Source organism: Colletotrichum paranaense (genome assembly GCF_030867605.1).
Source record: "Colletotrichum paranaense strain IMI 384185 chromosome Unknown Scaffold_11.1, whole genome shotgun sequence".
Classification (NCBI taxonomy): domain Eukaryota; kingdom Fungi; phylum Ascomycota; class Sordariomycetes; order Glomerellales; family Glomerellaceae; genus Colletotrichum; species Colletotrichum paranaense.
Window position 1 is genome coordinate 40000 of NW_026848969.1, and position 16131 is coordinate 56130.

The 16131-nt window shown below is 50.2% G+C and overlaps 5 protein-coding genes across 5 annotated transcripts; 3 read left to right on the forward strand and 2 right to left on the reverse strand.

Annotated features, from left to right (window-relative positions):
* Positions 1 to 558: 558 nt before the first annotated feature.
* Positions 559 to 2489, forward strand: CPAR01_12333 (protein kinase; the record flags this gene model as incomplete). The annotated part of the gene is made up of 3 exons (XM_060496590.1): positions 559 to 1401; positions 1478 to 1877; positions 1936 to 2489. 3 exons carry the CDS (start codon positions 559 to 561, stop codon positions 2487 to 2489), a joined length of 1797 nt encoding a protein of 598 aa, XP_060344123.1.
* A 265-nt stretch (positions 2490 to 2754) lies between these two features.
* Positions 2755 to 3205, reverse strand: CPAR01_12334 (uncharacterized protein; the record flags this gene model as incomplete). Its single annotated transcript, XM_060496591.1, has 3 exons — positions 2755 to 2805; positions 2870 to 2917; positions 2990 to 3205. 3 exons carry the CDS (start codon positions 3203 to 3205, stop codon positions 2755 to 2757), a joined length of 315 nt encoding a protein of 104 aa, XP_060344124.1.
* A 792-nt stretch (positions 3206 to 3997) lies between these two features.
* Positions 3998 to 5747, forward strand: CPAR01_12335 (uncharacterized protein; the record flags this gene model as incomplete). The annotated part of the gene is made up of 5 exons (XM_060496592.1): positions 3998 to 4081; positions 4133 to 4186; positions 4523 to 5239; positions 5303 to 5455; positions 5532 to 5747. The coding sequence occupies 5 exons, from the start codon at positions 3998 to 4000 to the stop codon at positions 5745 to 5747; spliced, it is 1224 nt and encodes a 407-aa protein (XP_060344125.1).
* Positions 5748 to 10666: 4919 nt separating this feature from the next.
* On the forward strand, positions 10667 to 12262 carry CPAR01_12336 (uncharacterized protein; the record flags this gene model as incomplete). The annotated part of the gene is made up of 1 exon (XM_060496593.1): positions 10667 to 12262. The coding sequence occupies one exon, from the start codon at positions 10667 to 10669 to the stop codon at positions 12260 to 12262; it is 1596 nt and encodes a 531-aa protein (XP_060344126.1).
* A 1055-nt stretch (positions 12263 to 13317) lies between these two features.
* CPAR01_12337 (uncharacterized protein) lies at positions 13318 to 13930 on the reverse strand (the record flags this gene model as incomplete). The annotated part of the gene is made up of 2 exons (XM_060496594.1): positions 13318 to 13434; positions 13715 to 13930. The coding sequence occupies 2 exons, from the start codon at positions 13928 to 13930 to the stop codon at positions 13318 to 13320; spliced, it is 333 nt and encodes a 110-aa protein (XP_060344127.1).
* Between the last annotated feature and the right edge of the window lie 2201 nt (positions 13931 to 16131).

A 16131-nucleotide genomic window follows, 5' to 3' on the forward strand; every position in this document is an offset into this window, starting at 1 on the left:
CCCCAGTGCCTTACTGCTTCTGCCTTATCAAGATGCCATCGCCATGTGCTCTCCGGCCGTTTCGCTGACCGAATTCTACATTAGATGCAAGGCCCGTCAACGAGGCTTTCCTAATAAGGCCAAGGATGTGTGACAGAGACTGGCAAGAAGATGGCAAGGCCAGCAAATCATGGTCCGAGGCACCACTCCATCAACTGGGGATATAGACTCTGAGAAAGGTACTTCAACTCTCACAGCCCATTTTCTGTGTACGATTGGCTTTAAGATCTGCTCCATCCCGGCCCCATTTCTCCATCTTGCGTGCATGTGGATTTCGCACTTCTTCACGTAGCGTCGCCTCGTGGAATTCCTCTACGCTGGCGCGACGTCTTTGCGCATCACATTTGATTGATAGGCAGTGGTTATAAGTTGCGAGAACCAGCTCTGAGGTCCGTCACTGAGCCACCATCTAGCAAAGGTACCAGTCGGACATCATTGGTAAGTTCACTGACCGGTGGGTTTTGGCTAAGAGCTGGACTCCCTAACATTGCATAGGTCAGACTACGTATTACTTGCATCATGGCAACCAAACCTCAAGAGGTTTTTAGGCTGCTGTTCCAACAAGGAAAGCTTGTATTGGATAATCCGCAGAAAGTCACACACATCCATGACAGAGGCGAGTCCTTTCGACTGAAGAGCGAACAACGAAATCCAGCAAGCCGAGGATCCATTGGGGCATCCAGGCGACCAGAAGAGTTTCGTTTCGAACACGATGTTATCAGAATCATTGCCGAAGAACTCGACGAAGCGGCTGCCATGGTGCCTGACCTTCTTGAACCGGACAAGGACTTTATACCAAGGCGCACATTTGAACAGATCATGACACACAGCCGAGTCTTATCTGCTGTTCATGTGCTCAAGTGCTTCAAAGGCGTACAGGACAAAGATCAGCTCGCCAGAGAAATCCAGTATGGTAGCGCAGATGGCTCCAAGTCGCCCTGTGTCAAGCTACTCGCAATTTTGATTGGAATTGACAAAGCCGAGGATATATCAAAACACATGTGGACTGATGAGCTGAGGGATAGCTGCCTGCCCCTTCGAAAGGTACCCAACGACAGACGTCGAACGCTTCAGTGCAGGAAGCACAAGGAACATCGCCTACTCAATAGCTATCGTCGACCAGAAGATCGTAATAGATTTTCCCAATGGACCTACTCCATGTGCTCTCCCTTCATCAAATGGGAGCATGGAACACATCAACATTACCTTCTAGATACGGGAGACGTCTTCCCGATGGAGGTTATGGCTAAGGTTGAGGAAGAAGAAAGAAAATCAGATTCTGGTGGGAATTCATACGGGGGCTTCAGCGAGGTATACAAAGTAAAGATTCACGAAGGTCATTCTGACTTTGGAGTACATGGGGTAAGTTACATTGTAGAGCAGACCTTGAGAAGGGCCTGGGTAGGGATCAAATTAACTAACAGTTTCACCCATCTAGATTCGGCATCCACAAGGCTACTTTGCGCTGAAGAAACTCACATCGCATAGTCGCGACAGTTTCAATCTCGAGTTGTCGTCACTAGTTTCCACTGCCCAGAACTATCAAAAGAAACACATCATACAGCTCCTGGCCACATTCGAGGTTAAGAATGCAGCGACAAGAGAATCAACATTCTATCTCTTGTTTGACTGGGCCGATGGAACACTGAACAAGTTTTGGCAGAGCAATGAAGCTCTAGTGAGAGATAAACGGCATTGCAAGTGGATGGCGACTCAATTTTATGAAGTTTCCGAAGCTCTTCGCTATGTTCACAACGATCGCGAACCAACTGTACGATATCTAGAAGACCGAGACTCCAACAAGCAACTGTATGGGCGCCATGGGGACATCAAGCCAGGTAAATTGACTACTCTTATCCCATTTCATACACGACTGACTGAAAGACTCTCTCCCAGGAAATTTCCTTTGGTTCAAATCGGATAGCTTTCCTGGTCTTTTGGCCTTGGCGGATTTCGGTCTCGGGCGACTGCACACTCAAGTTTCCCGCTCAAAACAAGACCCCAACAGCCTGGAAAGAACGGCAACGTATCGCTGCCCCGAATTTGACCTGGAATTTGGTCTCGTGTCACCAAGGTCGGATATCTTCAGCCTAGGATGTGTGTTCCTCGAATATGTCACCTGGTTTTTGCTCGGGCTCGAAGACGTGGAAAAAACCTTTCCCGATTTCAGACTGGAACAAGATAAACATGGTTTCGACTCTGATGTCTTTTTCTCAATCAAAGACAAGAAGGCTTATCTCAAGTCTTCGGTTACCAAATGGATAACGAAACTCAAGAACCACCGCGACTGTTCCTGGTACCTTTCGGACTTGCTTGACGTCATTCGAGACCGCATGCTAGATCCCGAGTCCACGACGAGAATCCCATCAAGCTTATTGAGCAAAAGGATGAACGAACTTTTGAAGGCTTGCACCGTCGACCCCGATTACTATCTCAAGCCTAAAAGCTAAGATTCGCGAAAGAGATGGCTGAGAAGCCCAGGCAACTTTCCCAAGACCCGGGAAGGTGAATGGATTAAATCTTTTCATGCTCAAGCTCAAACCCAGTAGCATGAGCTATCATTGAGCCCGCGTCAGACCACGAACTTTAGATTTCATCAATTACACGATTCAAAGAAGAAAGGTCAGGGCGTCCACACATGTCCGACCTTGAGACAACGTTTCAGTTCGAAAGGTCAGAATTTCCATATCCCGAGCTTGAAAGCCAACTACTAACTCAATCGCTGTAGTGGACTCTAATGCGCTGTTCGATCACTGCTAGCTCGCCCTCCAAACCCGAATACGTTAGTTCGTTAGTTCAACTTGTGGATTTACCAGGGGGTATATCAGACCTTTTCAAGTGGCTTGGGCAGCATGAGGATGAATCTGTTGGCTCTTTCCTGTTTGAAGCTATCGTCAGTAAATCATGTACCGGCCGTAAATGAGCATGTCTTATAGTAACAGCAGTGTACCTTGACTTTATAATTCCCTTGGCCATAGATAGAATCCAGTGATGTTTTCAACTTTGCAGAATCATGATATCTCGCTCTCATCCTCTCCTCGAACGGGAATTCTGATCCCGGCCCTGGTTTCGTTGTCGCTTGTGTTACTTGCGTACTACTCTTTTCAGGTTCTGCCTTCGGTTCTGATTCATCACCGCGGCCCCAGCTCTTGCGGAAGAAAGACATCCCGGGCTCTCGGTGCTTTATGATGTATTCTCCCTCAAGTGCCGAAAAGGTGTGCTTCATAGCAATTTGTATGAGAGGCTTGTTGGTTTTCGGTGTCCAAATTGAGGCGGGGGAAGAAGTGGTTGGAGACCTCAAAAGGCAAAAACGGCGGGGGCGGCATCCGAGCTAGCTTCAATGGCGGGTCTCTCTGTCTAGAGAGGATAGGATCATGCGTGCAGGTATCCAATCCTGATTTCGATGTCCGCCCGCCCTGTCTTGCATGATGCATGAGAAGAACCCAATGGCGGCCCGACAACACATACATGAACACTGCCTATCGCACCTCGAATCTGCCTGCATAGCTACACTAGGCAAAGAGGCTTTTCGGTTGCTGCAATGCGAGTAAGCCTACATAATACTGACTGGTCTTGGTCCCGGCCAGCGTAGTGTGGGCAGGGGGCATGGAGGCATACTAAACCAGCCAAAGGCGTCCTGCGAGGCAGGCTAGAGAGCAGGATGTCGAGAGAGGTTTGGAAGTGTAGAAACTATGAACGACGCTACGGAAACAGCTTCCATCTTAGAGCCGACTTTCGCATACTTATACATGTATCTCTCAAGGAAGTCGACATACACAGGGAATAATATCGACGCTGTCAGAGAAACCGTCGTTCGACACCATCAAGAAGGTCCTTACCTCTGACGGACCACGCATCTCAATACTCGCGGAGTTGAGAACCCAGGAGCTTGAAAGTCTTCTTGAATCAATACTCACTGACACATCAAGTTAAAAGGATGGATTTACCAATTGAGACAATGACATGGTCGGCGTCAGATCTTGGTTTCTTTGGATACTCCGAGCGAAAGGCTGTGGTGCTCACATCCCTAGACGGTGAGGAGGTTTGTGGCGACCTGTTACATAAAGCTCTCGGGGTGGCTTACACTCCATAGCCTACAAGCCAAGCCCTTTATACCAAAGAAGACTGGGAGCGATGGTTTAGCTCTGTAAGTTTGAAGCATTCTCCACCAGCCAAGCAGCAATGCTGACTACAAGTGCCAACAGTCACAAAGTAGCTCTCCTGACTGGAGGGACTTGAAGCCAGGATTGTGTGTGATGTGAGTCGAAAGTTCTTAGATACTGGGTATTCAAACGTTCTATTCTACATCACAAGCAGGCAATGCTACTATGGCATGATATACTGATTCCGAATAGCCTGTGTAGCAGGGCTCCTCCGATGTCCGAAGCACCCGGCAGAATACAATACCTCCCGTTTACAGGAAACACTTGGGAAAGAATCACTAGAGAGTTTCACGTATCTCGAAATATTAAACGAACGATAGCAAGACTGGTCCCGTGCTTCTCTTCCGCCCGTGAAGATGACGCGACGTCAGGTCATCTCAAGATGTGTTCGTTCCTCCTTCGCTACTGTCTACCTCAAGAGTCTGACACGTACTATAGCATTTTCTGCGCGCATGTCTTCAAGTCTGCCGGACGATCTAGCAATGTCTGCCACTTACATACCGAGTACCGGGACCACGTTCGCTGTGGTGTATGGTTGTAACGATGACCAGATGAGAAGCATTGAGTCAAAAGTGCGAAGAGCAGGCAAACAAGCCTTCCACCCACTCATGATGCCAGGGATATTCGAAGAGCTAGAGAGAGCGAGGTTGGTTGAGAGAGTCGAAGATCTGTTGGACGATTTCACACTTCGATCAGAGAAGCTCGAGACACATCCCTGGAGTCCAGACGCAGATACGGACGGCTCAAAGGCGCAACAGCATTTATCTCTCTGTGTTAAAAGCCAGAGTTTGATGGACCAAATTCGTATGGCAAAACGACAATTGACAAAGTTCTCAAAAGAGATTGACATCATAACGACAGAGCTCGAGTCTCTCAGCGGGGTTGAGTACATTCACAAGAGTGAGCCAAGAGCAACAGAGATGGCGAAAGTAGGAACAAAGATGAAGAATAGGGTGGACGACATCATGATAGAATACGACGATAAGATTGATGAGTGCCAGATGATGATTTGCAACACATCATTGGCAATGCAAACAGTAAGTCATCTTTCAGACGCGAGACTTGACTCCAAGAGTCAAAGGTAGTAATGACATCGGCAGGTCTGGAACCACATTGCAAGGCAAGACTCAAAGACCAACACCAAGATGTCAAAAGCGAATGCTGCCATTGCAGTACAAACAAAGGTCGAGAGCGCTCAGATGAGGACAATCGCGCTTCTGACAATGATATATCTCCCCCTATCTAGTGTTGCGGTAAGCCATTTATTGCAATTTGCTGAGACTTCTTTGCATGAGTTCCTCTGTAAGTACTAAATGAGGACAACCATAGGCTATATTTTCTATGGATATGTTCAACTGGGAGGCAGTTGAAGGTCAGTCTATGGTATCGAAACACATTTGGCTATTCGCAGTCCTTGCAGTTGGCCTCACACTGCTCACCCTTGCTGCATGGTTCTTGGGGACACGGCGAGAGAAGGCTATGGCGGATAAGTCGGACAACTACTTCAATTCACCGCAAAGACATGACACATTCGAGTATGTTTAAAGAGGGGGGTCACTCTGTCTGACTGAGATGAGGCAGGGGACTTGTTTAGGGCGAATCCTGGTTTCATCTGAAGAGGCGGCCACCACTGTAGGAATTTTCGACTGGATATTGTGGGCGTTCAATAATGTAGGTACACAGGCGGTCATATATCACTGAGATCCAAGGTTAACAGAAGTCGGCGTGGATATTATGAGCTACTTTGCTTCATACTCACTGGCGTGTAAATGATGAAGTTTTCACCCTATTATTCTAGAGGCTTTAGCTTTGGCGGTTACCGCACGTTCAACTACTTAATCACGTAATTTTTATGCGAACGCCACCTTTATGGATAGTTCAGCGAGACTTGAGCAGGGAAAAGGAAGATAAGTGTACATCTAGTATGGTTTCTTATGATTGAGTCTTTGGGTCTCAATGGCCCCTTTGCCCCAGGGCATGGAGAGGACAGAAATGGTTTGCATTCTCCTACTACCAACAAAAAGCTTAGGCGAGGCTCCGGCCTGACGAGTGACACTTGATGTGCGAAGGCAGAGGCTTTTCACCGGACGTACAGGAGCTTGTCATCCATTTCTCTTGATGATAATGATACCAGATACTTTACCTAGTCCATTTAGTCCACGGTGAAAATGTAGGCAAATCAATCATGTCGTGAGTCGTGTCGTAGGAGCAAGGATCACCAAGAGGAAGGTGAGGTTCATATTGGTTATCCAGTCTACAGGGGTTTCAATCCTCTTCAGATCATACAGTAACAAATGCAAGAGTTACATGGGTAAATCCAGGAACGGTGCGAATAAGATAGTCAGAAACCCTATTTGTATCCATATCCGTAGTGTTCAAAGGAGTGGAATTGACTGGCGTCTGAGCATTAAGTACGGATGCTTCAATGTTCAAAATCTTATACACCCCACATCTTGAGCCGTGAAGAGAAGAGGAACGGTCCGCAGACCTCCATGCTCAGTAAGAATGCTTGTTGTTACCTAAACAGCTCGTATTTCTAGGCTGCCATTTACGCAGTGTCATGACCAGCTGAAGCTAAAGTTCAACTGTTAGGTTGGGAAAGCAATAGCGTGATTCTTGGACGTCTTGCATCTACCTGCACTAAGCCAGATGAAGAGATGTAAAGAGGCGTGGCCGTGTGGGAGGGATTGGAGATGGTGCTGACAGACGCCGATCGGAGGCCGCGAATCGCGGCCCCTCACTCGTACAGGCCTGTTGACGATGCCGCGGAGCCGAAATGAGGGTGGAGCTGGCGCGTGAGGGAGTTGAATGATGGCCTGCAAAGGGGAAAATTGCGACCAGTGAGGATCGTGATGGTCCAAAGACAAATTTCCATACCTCGGAGAAGCGTCATTTGATGTGCGTTTGTATCCGTACATAGTCGGAAGTAGGGATTGCTACTACACTGCTCAATGGAATCCTCCTCTTCCGTTATGCTCATGAAAGTCTGGATAGTGAGTGAGTGAGTGAATGAGTGAGTGACATGGAAGTGAGTGAGCAACGGAGATTTGAGTGAGAGATGGCCGCTGACTAAAGCGCGTTATCAAGTGGATTGCGTAAGGGGACTCGACGAATTGTGGCTGATGGCGTGCGCCAAGTCGCCAGCCAACGCCTGCAAGCTGCTGCATGGACGGAAGTACCGAGGCAGAGTTAATGCTTGGTGAATCCAAGGACTAAACAGCCAGTTATTGTTGCTTGTCTGATGCCTACGGGCAGTGCGACATGGGTCGTTGGATACTCAGCAAGGTAGGTAGGTAAGTCTTCAGATATTGTAGCGAGCTATTCTTGATCTTCAAAATTTGACCCTTTTTCTGACTTGGCCTTTGCAAAGATTTCTGGGTGCGCAGCAGAAATAATAGACAGCAAGTCAGCAATAGGGGAACTTCCCAGTGGTGCGGATCCAATCGGTACAACGGCAGGGATGCAACGTGGAGTTTGGCAGTGGTGGCAGACCGCAGTGCATCACAACAGGACGGAAGGTGGGTGGTGCGGCGTGCCGTGAACAGTGGAACGATGCCTTTTTTGTGTGTGTGCGTGTGTGGGATGATGAGGGAAGATGTGGTGACGTGAACAGTACGAAGTAGAGCATCTAGTCCTGAGTGCAATGTGCATCATTCCATGCATTCCATCATGCATCAATTTGAAGGTTGTCAACAATGGAAGTTTATTTGGAATGGCAGATATTTCTTGCCAAGAGCTGAGGTGCTCCATTGAGAGAGGGGCCGCGGAAGGAATCAACGGGAAGGATGAGAAACCTCGAAGACCAGTCTCGGGGAGTCAGGAAAAAAAAAAAAGGAAAAAAAAAAAAAAAAAAAGAGGTGTCCGTGCTTTTAAACTTAGGTAAGCACGCAGCGTAAAAGGAAGGTAAGTGGGAAAATTAAATGGAACCTAGGTACTCCGTACCTACGGATACCAAAGGTAGCTTGTTTTTGTTGTGTCTGCTTGCTTGCTTGCTTGCTTGCCGCCTAGTAGAAATTTGGGAAGGAAGGAAATAAGAAAAAAAATAAAAGGTCGGCCGAAACGAGATGAGAAATGGGCCGTGCATCCGGTAGTGGTGATTTTGAATTTCTGATCATGAGCAGGGGAGCAAGGAGTTAATCCTAGTGTCACAGTGACTGTTACTGTTGGGAGCTCTAAAACCTCCTTCCATTTGGGCCTTGGCATTTACTGTGACTCCTTGGTTCGCAGCCCTGCACCTTGCGATCTTCGATGCTTGAGAGACGGGGCCCGCTAGGTACTCCATCCCCCTTGCCTCCTTGTCTTTCTGCAATTAGCAACTGGCACCACCGGGACCCTGTACGCGGTACATAACAATCTGATCATCACTGTTTGGCCGTGCAAACGACACATTTAACAAAATAATTCAAGTGATGTTTGTTTGCACTTTATTTACAACCTGCTTGTGTGTTGCTGTCATGGTCGTTGTTTCCACTGCTCACCCCAACTCCCCAAGTACCTTACCTTACAATCAGGTACGTTGGGTAAGGTAGGTAGCTGCATGCCAAGGTCCTTCCCATGGTAAAGGTACAAGCAAGGAGGGAGAGGCACAGCTGGCAGGTGCCGGAGCTACCCATGTCTGCCGCTTGCCCAGCCGGACCTTCTTCTTCGACCTCGACCGAGCACGTTCTTGCCCTGGCATCTGATACTGGATGCGGAACTTCTTTCCAGTTCCCTTCCATTTGGCGCTTGTCTTTGATATTCCCCCAACCTCAACCTGGAAGCTGCAACACTTGGAAATCGGCATCAATGTCTCACTCGCCCAACCTGGCCATCGTCATCCATTGAGTCTCTTCCCCAGCGGCATCACCTCCAGTGTTCCTGCAAAATGTCGGCCCAAAGCCATCCTACCTTACCTTAGTACTCCGTACGCCTGAACGATTGAGGGCAAATCCGCCATACCCCAACGGTTCACCACCACCGCTTCCTCCTGGCCAATGGCGCACGTCTTCCCATCGACGCTTCTGCATGAAAACGATGGATGAAGCAAACCAAAGCTGCGAAGCTGCTCTCTGCGTCGCCCCACCGGCAGTCCACCACCACCACCACTACCACTGCGTACAAAGTAGTGTATGAGGTCCAGACCAGGATGGCGCCGCATTGCCGGAACAGAAACATAGTTTCGAAGCCGTCGAGGGTTTGCGTCCCCACGCTGCCCTGCGACATGCGTCCTGCGCTTGCTTCCCCTTCCCCTGCACCCACTCCCGCTCAACAGGGCACCAAGCAAGCAAGTTGGCAACCACGCAAACACTGCGCGCGGCGCGCCCCCTTTGTCTACCGCCGATGGCACCGACCCAACCCATGCCGCCCTCGAGTCAAGCTGTCGCCATGTTGCGTCTGCCCTAGCATCTGCGGCTGCGCATACCTCGCCAGCCATTCCCACGTTCACGCCTAGGATACACTCTCCACCCGCACGCTACGCCTCTACGCCTCTACGCAACGACTGTACAAATACAGATCCGTACAGAGTGTACAAATGGTCTGTACAACTACGGAGCAGAAAGATTATGGGTCAATCTACATTGTGTAGCTCAGGTCCCCGTCTCTCTCACTCCCATGGTCCATCCATCCATGGGCCATCAGGTCTTGTCACTGGCCCCATGAGCTACCTCATGGACCATCCCTAATCGCACAATGCTGCTCCCAATTCGGAAGTGTCGTGTCCCCGGCCAACCTCTAGCGGTGGCCGTCATCGCCGTGGGCCGTGGGCCGTCGTGGATCATGGACCGTGGGTCGTCTGCTATGGAATTGTGGCTGCCTTTGGGGCAGGGCCGGACTGATGTTTGGTCTGCCCCCAAACTCGATCCCAAACTCTAAGCCCATTCCTCGAAGCCTTTTTCGTCCTGGTTCCTCCTCGCCGTCGTTCCAGACCTACACGCCTCCACGCCTTTCCCTTCCTGTGCTTCGTCAAGAACCCGCTACCATTCTTGTAATGCTTATCCCCCCATCTTCTTTCTTCTCCTGGTCTACCTTATTACCTTAGTTTAATCCTCAGTTTCCTCGACTTGCTCCCGAGTCCCCCCCTCCCCATCTCTGCCAAGGAGACCCGTTGGGCCTGTTCCCCTGCTCAGACAACGTCAGCTCGTCTTCAGTCCAAGCCCTGCAATCGTCGTCCGATCTTGGATCCTCTGACCGCGCATGTTCCAAACAAAACTCGAAAACGGCCAGACTTGACACCTTGCTTCTGCGTAGCTGCTGCAACATCCATTTTCGATCACGGCCAACGGGAATCTTTTTTGGACTTTTAATATCATCGTGAGTTTTGTCTTGGCATACGACTTTTGCATAGACTTACACAGTGATGCCCTTTAGAACCTACATATAGAAACATATTTGTATAACGGAGCCGACAACGACGAAGACGACGGATACGGCCACGATCCCTTCGAACCGAGCCTTGTTTCATTGGCGCGAACAAAAGTACCGCAATGCCGAAATCAGGGGAATTTGCCTTCGCTGAAGAGCGGTCTTCATCATCCGTAGAAGATTTTGACCTCGATGACGAACACAAGGAACCATTGCTGCCCGGCTCGACCTCGATCTCGCGCCGGAGGCAACGAGGAACACTGCTTGCATGGCTTAAAGGACGGCCAAAGTCATTGTTGAGAAAGTTCCGTCGACAACCTCGATCCCTCCCGCGACTCCTACTCCGATATACGTTCATGTTCATACTCTTCATCATCGTTGCAACACCGATATTCTTCCCGTCGTACACGCGCCATCCGAAGCACTACAAAAATTTGAGAAAAAGATGTCTGGTGTCCGACAGCCTTTCTGGCTGCGCCAATATGCAAAACGAAAAGGTATTCATTGCCGTCAGTTTGTTTGACCCAGAGGGCAAGATTGCAGGGGGAGAATGGGCCAAGAATGTACTGGACCTAATCCACATGATTGGCGAGGACAACACATTCCTTAGCATCTACGAAAATGACAGTGGTGACTTGGGTACTGCTGCTCTGGAGGAGTTTAAGAAAAATGTGCCATGCAAGCACAAGATCGTCAGCGAGGGTCAGGTCGACTACAACGTCTTCCCGCATGTCACCATGCCTGATGGAACACAGAGGTTGAAACGCTTGGCGTATCTGTCCGAGATGCGCAACCGCGCGCTCTACCCATTGGACCAGTACGACACGGATGCAGGGATTGTCAAGTATGACAAGATCTTGTTCCTCAACGACGCGCTCTTTGCGCCGGTAGACGCCGCTCATCTACTGTTCAACACGAATGCGGGCGAAGACGGCAAAGCTCACTACCTGTCGGCATGTTCCTTGGACTATGACTGGAACCCTTTCCTCGAGTATGACCTTTATGCGCAGCGCGATGCTGAAGGGTACTCCAACGGCATCCCGATCTTCCCCTACTTCACCAACAAGGGCCAGGCAATCTCACGCAAGGCCATGCTCTCGCAGACAGATGCGGTCCCCGTCAAGAGCTGCTGGGGTGGAATGGTGGCCATGCAAGCCAAGTACATCCAGAACGTGGATAAGAAGCTGCCGACGAAAGACTGGCAAGCTATTGCGCACCACGTCATTAACCCAGATCACCCTCACAACACCACGACACCAGTCCGATTCCGCTACGAACCCGAGGTCTACTTTGACGCCTGCGAATGCTGTCTGTTCCTTGCCGATGTTACGAGTGTCGCAGACAAGGCCGGAGAGCCAGACATGGGCGTCTTTGTGAACCCATACGTGCGCGTGGCCTATCGCAAGAGAACACAACGCCTCGAACGTGTTATTCGCCATTGGGAACGGCTCATGGCCCTGCCGCAGGAGATCATTACCTACTTTTCACGGTTCCCGACCCCGAACCCTCACAGAGAGGTTGTCGAAGGGCAACGCTTCATGGAAGAGATTTACCAACGCCGGGAAGGGTGGAAGATGGTTGAGCGAACGGGGCGCAACGGCATGTTTTGCGGAGTCCGGGAGATGCAGCTCATCAAGGAGGGCCCGCGCAACGGACGCAACTGGGAGAACCACTATAACATCCCATGGGCGGAACAGCAGTTGAACTTCCCCATCTGATTTCATTCTCGATTTTGACGGAGCTTGTACTGGTCGGTGTAATGGGGGACACGGCGCTTGTGGTTGGTTAAACTATGGAGCATCAGCATTACTTTTGTTCGGCGGCATTGGGTGGATAAACCTATTGGGCATAACGACGATGGTTCGATACGGGGAGGAGGGGTCCCAAGGCTGTATGCCACCCAAAAATTGGGGGGGGGGGGGGCGAAAAGGGGCAATGGGGTTTTTGGAAAAGTGTCATAGACGTACTGGCACACTTTGTGCACCTTGATACCACTTTCGTTATACTTTTGAATATACTACTACCAACGATTCCTCTCGGTGGCCGCTGCTACTAACCCTTGATCATTGGCTATCGACCACGCTTGGTAAGAAAAGCCCATGGCGTCAGGCCAGTTTATATTGGATGAGTGTGTGACTATGCCAGACGCCTTCCTTATGCTACGTTGTGAGGTAAGACAAGTAACGTGCTCGAACACGCTGTCACTCATAAGAGTCCGAATCACTCAACACCGATCTTTTGCGCCAGTGAGGCCGAGAACCACATGTCGTGGACACTTTTCAACACAGGCTTGAGACCAAAGATGTCAACGAACACCGACTTCATCCATGATTGACTGTTCCCCATTGGACCCCTGTTCGGTCCTAGCTGCAGTGCAGTAACTAAACGCGAAGTAAACCAGACGAGCCCAGACCCAAACCCAGAGACCCAGACCCAAGCACAACAAGTAAGTTACCTATTTGCATTTCCACCCCATGGACCGAAAGAAACCCAAACGTGACACTAAAGAGAGGGATAACGAGAAGCTAGCCTCCCAAAAAATAACATGCGGACGAGGCGCGCATAGACAGGCAGTTATCCGATAGACAAGACGCCCGCCCAAGAACCCAAAGTCACAAATAGCAAGTCCAAAAAGTCCGCTCGCTCAACAACAATCAAGGTGGTATCTTGGAGGAGAAAAGACACTGGCAAGCCACGGCCGTACTGAAGATTGGAGAGAGACTCATTCATGCGTCAGGCATGCTTCGAAGAGAGAAGCAGTCAAGATAAACACTTAGGCTGCGACGGCGGGGGTCGCCTTTGCCTTTGTGGTCTTGGGCTTGGTCTCCTTCTTCCCTGCCTTGGTGGCCGCGGCCACCTTGGTTTCTGCCTTCTTGGCTACCGACTTGGCCTGCGCAAGGTGTGTTAGTGCTGAAGCTCAGTCATCAAGTAATGGCAAGAAAGTTATCAAGAAAAAGGTCTGTATCGTAGGGATGGGGTAGAATAATTGATCTCTTGTAGCAAGCGCGACTTGGACACCCAGGTTTGCTGGACAAGAACACAACATGATGGGACCGAATCCAAAACAAGATTCTCGCCAGAAGAAGCAGAGAAATTACAAGGTGGTTCTGGAGGAGAGAGAGAGTTGCGCGCCTCCCACACGTGTTATGTACAATGTCTCATGAACATACCTTGGTAGCGACAGAAGGGCCCTTCTTGGCGGTGGTGGCCTTCTTCTTGGTGACGCCGACAGGCTTCGCGGCCTTGGCAGCAGTAGAAGTAGTCTTGGGCTTCTTTGCGGTCGTGGTGGTCGTGGTGTTCTGCTTGCGAACAGGAGCGGTGTCGACGACTGGGAAGAGACGCGGCTTGGAGTTGCCGGTCTGGGAGCGGGTTCCTTCACGTGCCATTTTGACGTTTGGTCTGGTGTCGCGATGGAATGTTAGTTATTGCTTTACGATTACGAGATTGACGCGATTGCGATAGATGTAATGCGACGAGAAGAAGAGGTTGTGGTTGTGATAGCGCTCGTGAGAAAGTGACGTGAAGAAAGAGAGAGTATCCGTGAGAGGAGGGGGAACCTGAAGGCGAATGGCGGATGGCGCGATGGGCGGGAAAAACGGGCCAAAGTTGGTACTTTTTGAAAGACTCACGGTTGGATAAAGACGATGGAAAAGTGACGCGTTAAAGCTTTCTGAAGCTGCAGAATTGGGTTAATCCAAAGGACGATGGAAAATGGTAAGTTTGCGACGAAGAGTGGTGGAATGGCGAGGTGTTGTTGTGAGAAAAGAGAAGATGGGAGGTGACGTGGTTTCGTGTTGCGGCGCGAGGGGAGGGGAGAGGGGGAGGACTGCGGATATGGCTGATTGAGTGCTGGCGGTCGGTGGTGCTGGTGGTGGACGGTCACAAGGGGCACACACCACACACATACGTCTTCACACACACACACACACACACACCTTTTGCACGGGAGGAGCGGTGTCGGAACACACGTTTAGGATATTGGATCATCGTGGGCGATGTGAAGGGAATTGATTTTCGTATTGTTTATTTTCTTTCGGCTAACTAAATTATCTTTCAAATGAATGGAGTCAAGCCTTGCCTTCTTTTTTGATGAATTTGCGAGAGGATAGAATGGAAGGAGCACCTTGTTCACCTGCGATGGCAAGATGGAGGGACGGGAAGGAAAGAGGCAGAGACAGAGGCAGAGACAGAGGCAGAGAGGCAGAGGCAGAGAGGCAGAGGCAGAGAGACAGGAAAGAGCGGGACAGCCAGTGATTGAACTTCCAGGTTGGAGGGAAGGAAGGCACAAGAGTTAGACAGCTGCGTCTAATACTGTTTCTTTCCTTTCCTTTCCTTCCCTTCCTTCAGGTAAGGAAGGCACTTTCAGTTACCTTCTAATCTGACTACACGGTCCAAGTCCTTCCTGCTCTTTGGCCTAGACAATTTGTTTTGACCCCCCCCCCCCCCCGTGATTCTTGGGCGTCTTATCAAGAATCAAACACGGCAAGACGGCCTGATATTGCGCCCCTTCCCACTTTCATCCATTCTTCACCACACCTAGGGTACCTACCTAAGGTACCTTAAGCTCAAAGTTGGCAGTCGCCAGTGTCCCCCCCATTCCCTTGGCTGTCACTGTCCTCCTCCATTTATTTCTCTTGCATCTTCCACTTCTTCCCCCCATCCTGCCCATGTCGACCCTCTGATTTGAACCTCTCTCTCTCTCTCGTAAACCTTTACCTTTCCCCTCTTTTTGCCTCTCTGCTCTATTCCGCATTTCACTATGATTTTCTCCCTTAATTTCCCCGCCTTGGCGCAGACCCGGCAATTCAGCGGTGCCCGACCTTGTTAATGAGCCTGCGCCCTTCTTATCTCCCTCCCACTTCCAGCCTCCTCGGACTCGGCGTAGGGTTCGGCCTACGTTGATACCTCTATTCGTCTTCTTTGTCTACATTTCTCATGATGTAGCCACGTTTTCGAGCGCTCGTCGGCATGTATACAGTGACCATCGAATCAAGTTTCGAGCAAAATGCGGCTACGGCAATTTCGTTAGATGGCCCCGATAGACCAAGCACATGATGGACCCAAGCGAAGGACGCGCCAGTTCTAGACCGACCGAAACGACCCCGGCACGCGACGTCTGGCGCCCAACTGCCCGGTGTCTGGACTCTGGAGTCTAACGCTCTGGGCTCCCGTTCCCGGGCTCATTCATGGCTACGGATCAGATGGCTTACGGTCTATCTTGTTCTTTACCGATGATGGATAACAGGCGCCTTCCCCGAGATTCCCCTGTACCGTGCCTACAGTCTAAACCACCGTCGACGGTTACTCTATCTCAAGATCGAATCTTTATCCTTCTTCAGCGGCAACGTCCGCCTGAACCGTGCAGCGCAAGCGTGTCCCATGACCACAGCAAACGTCACGCCCGCCTTCACCGTGCTGTTCCTGCTTCACATGGCGAGCTCTTCATCTCAGGGGCGCACATCCCCGAATATTGAAGTATCGAACGAGGGAAACAAGAATGATCAAGAGCATTCAACGAAATAGGAGAATGTGACGACGCCAAATGGACAAGCCGGTTATTTCGCCATTTCCTGTCTCCATGGCCTGC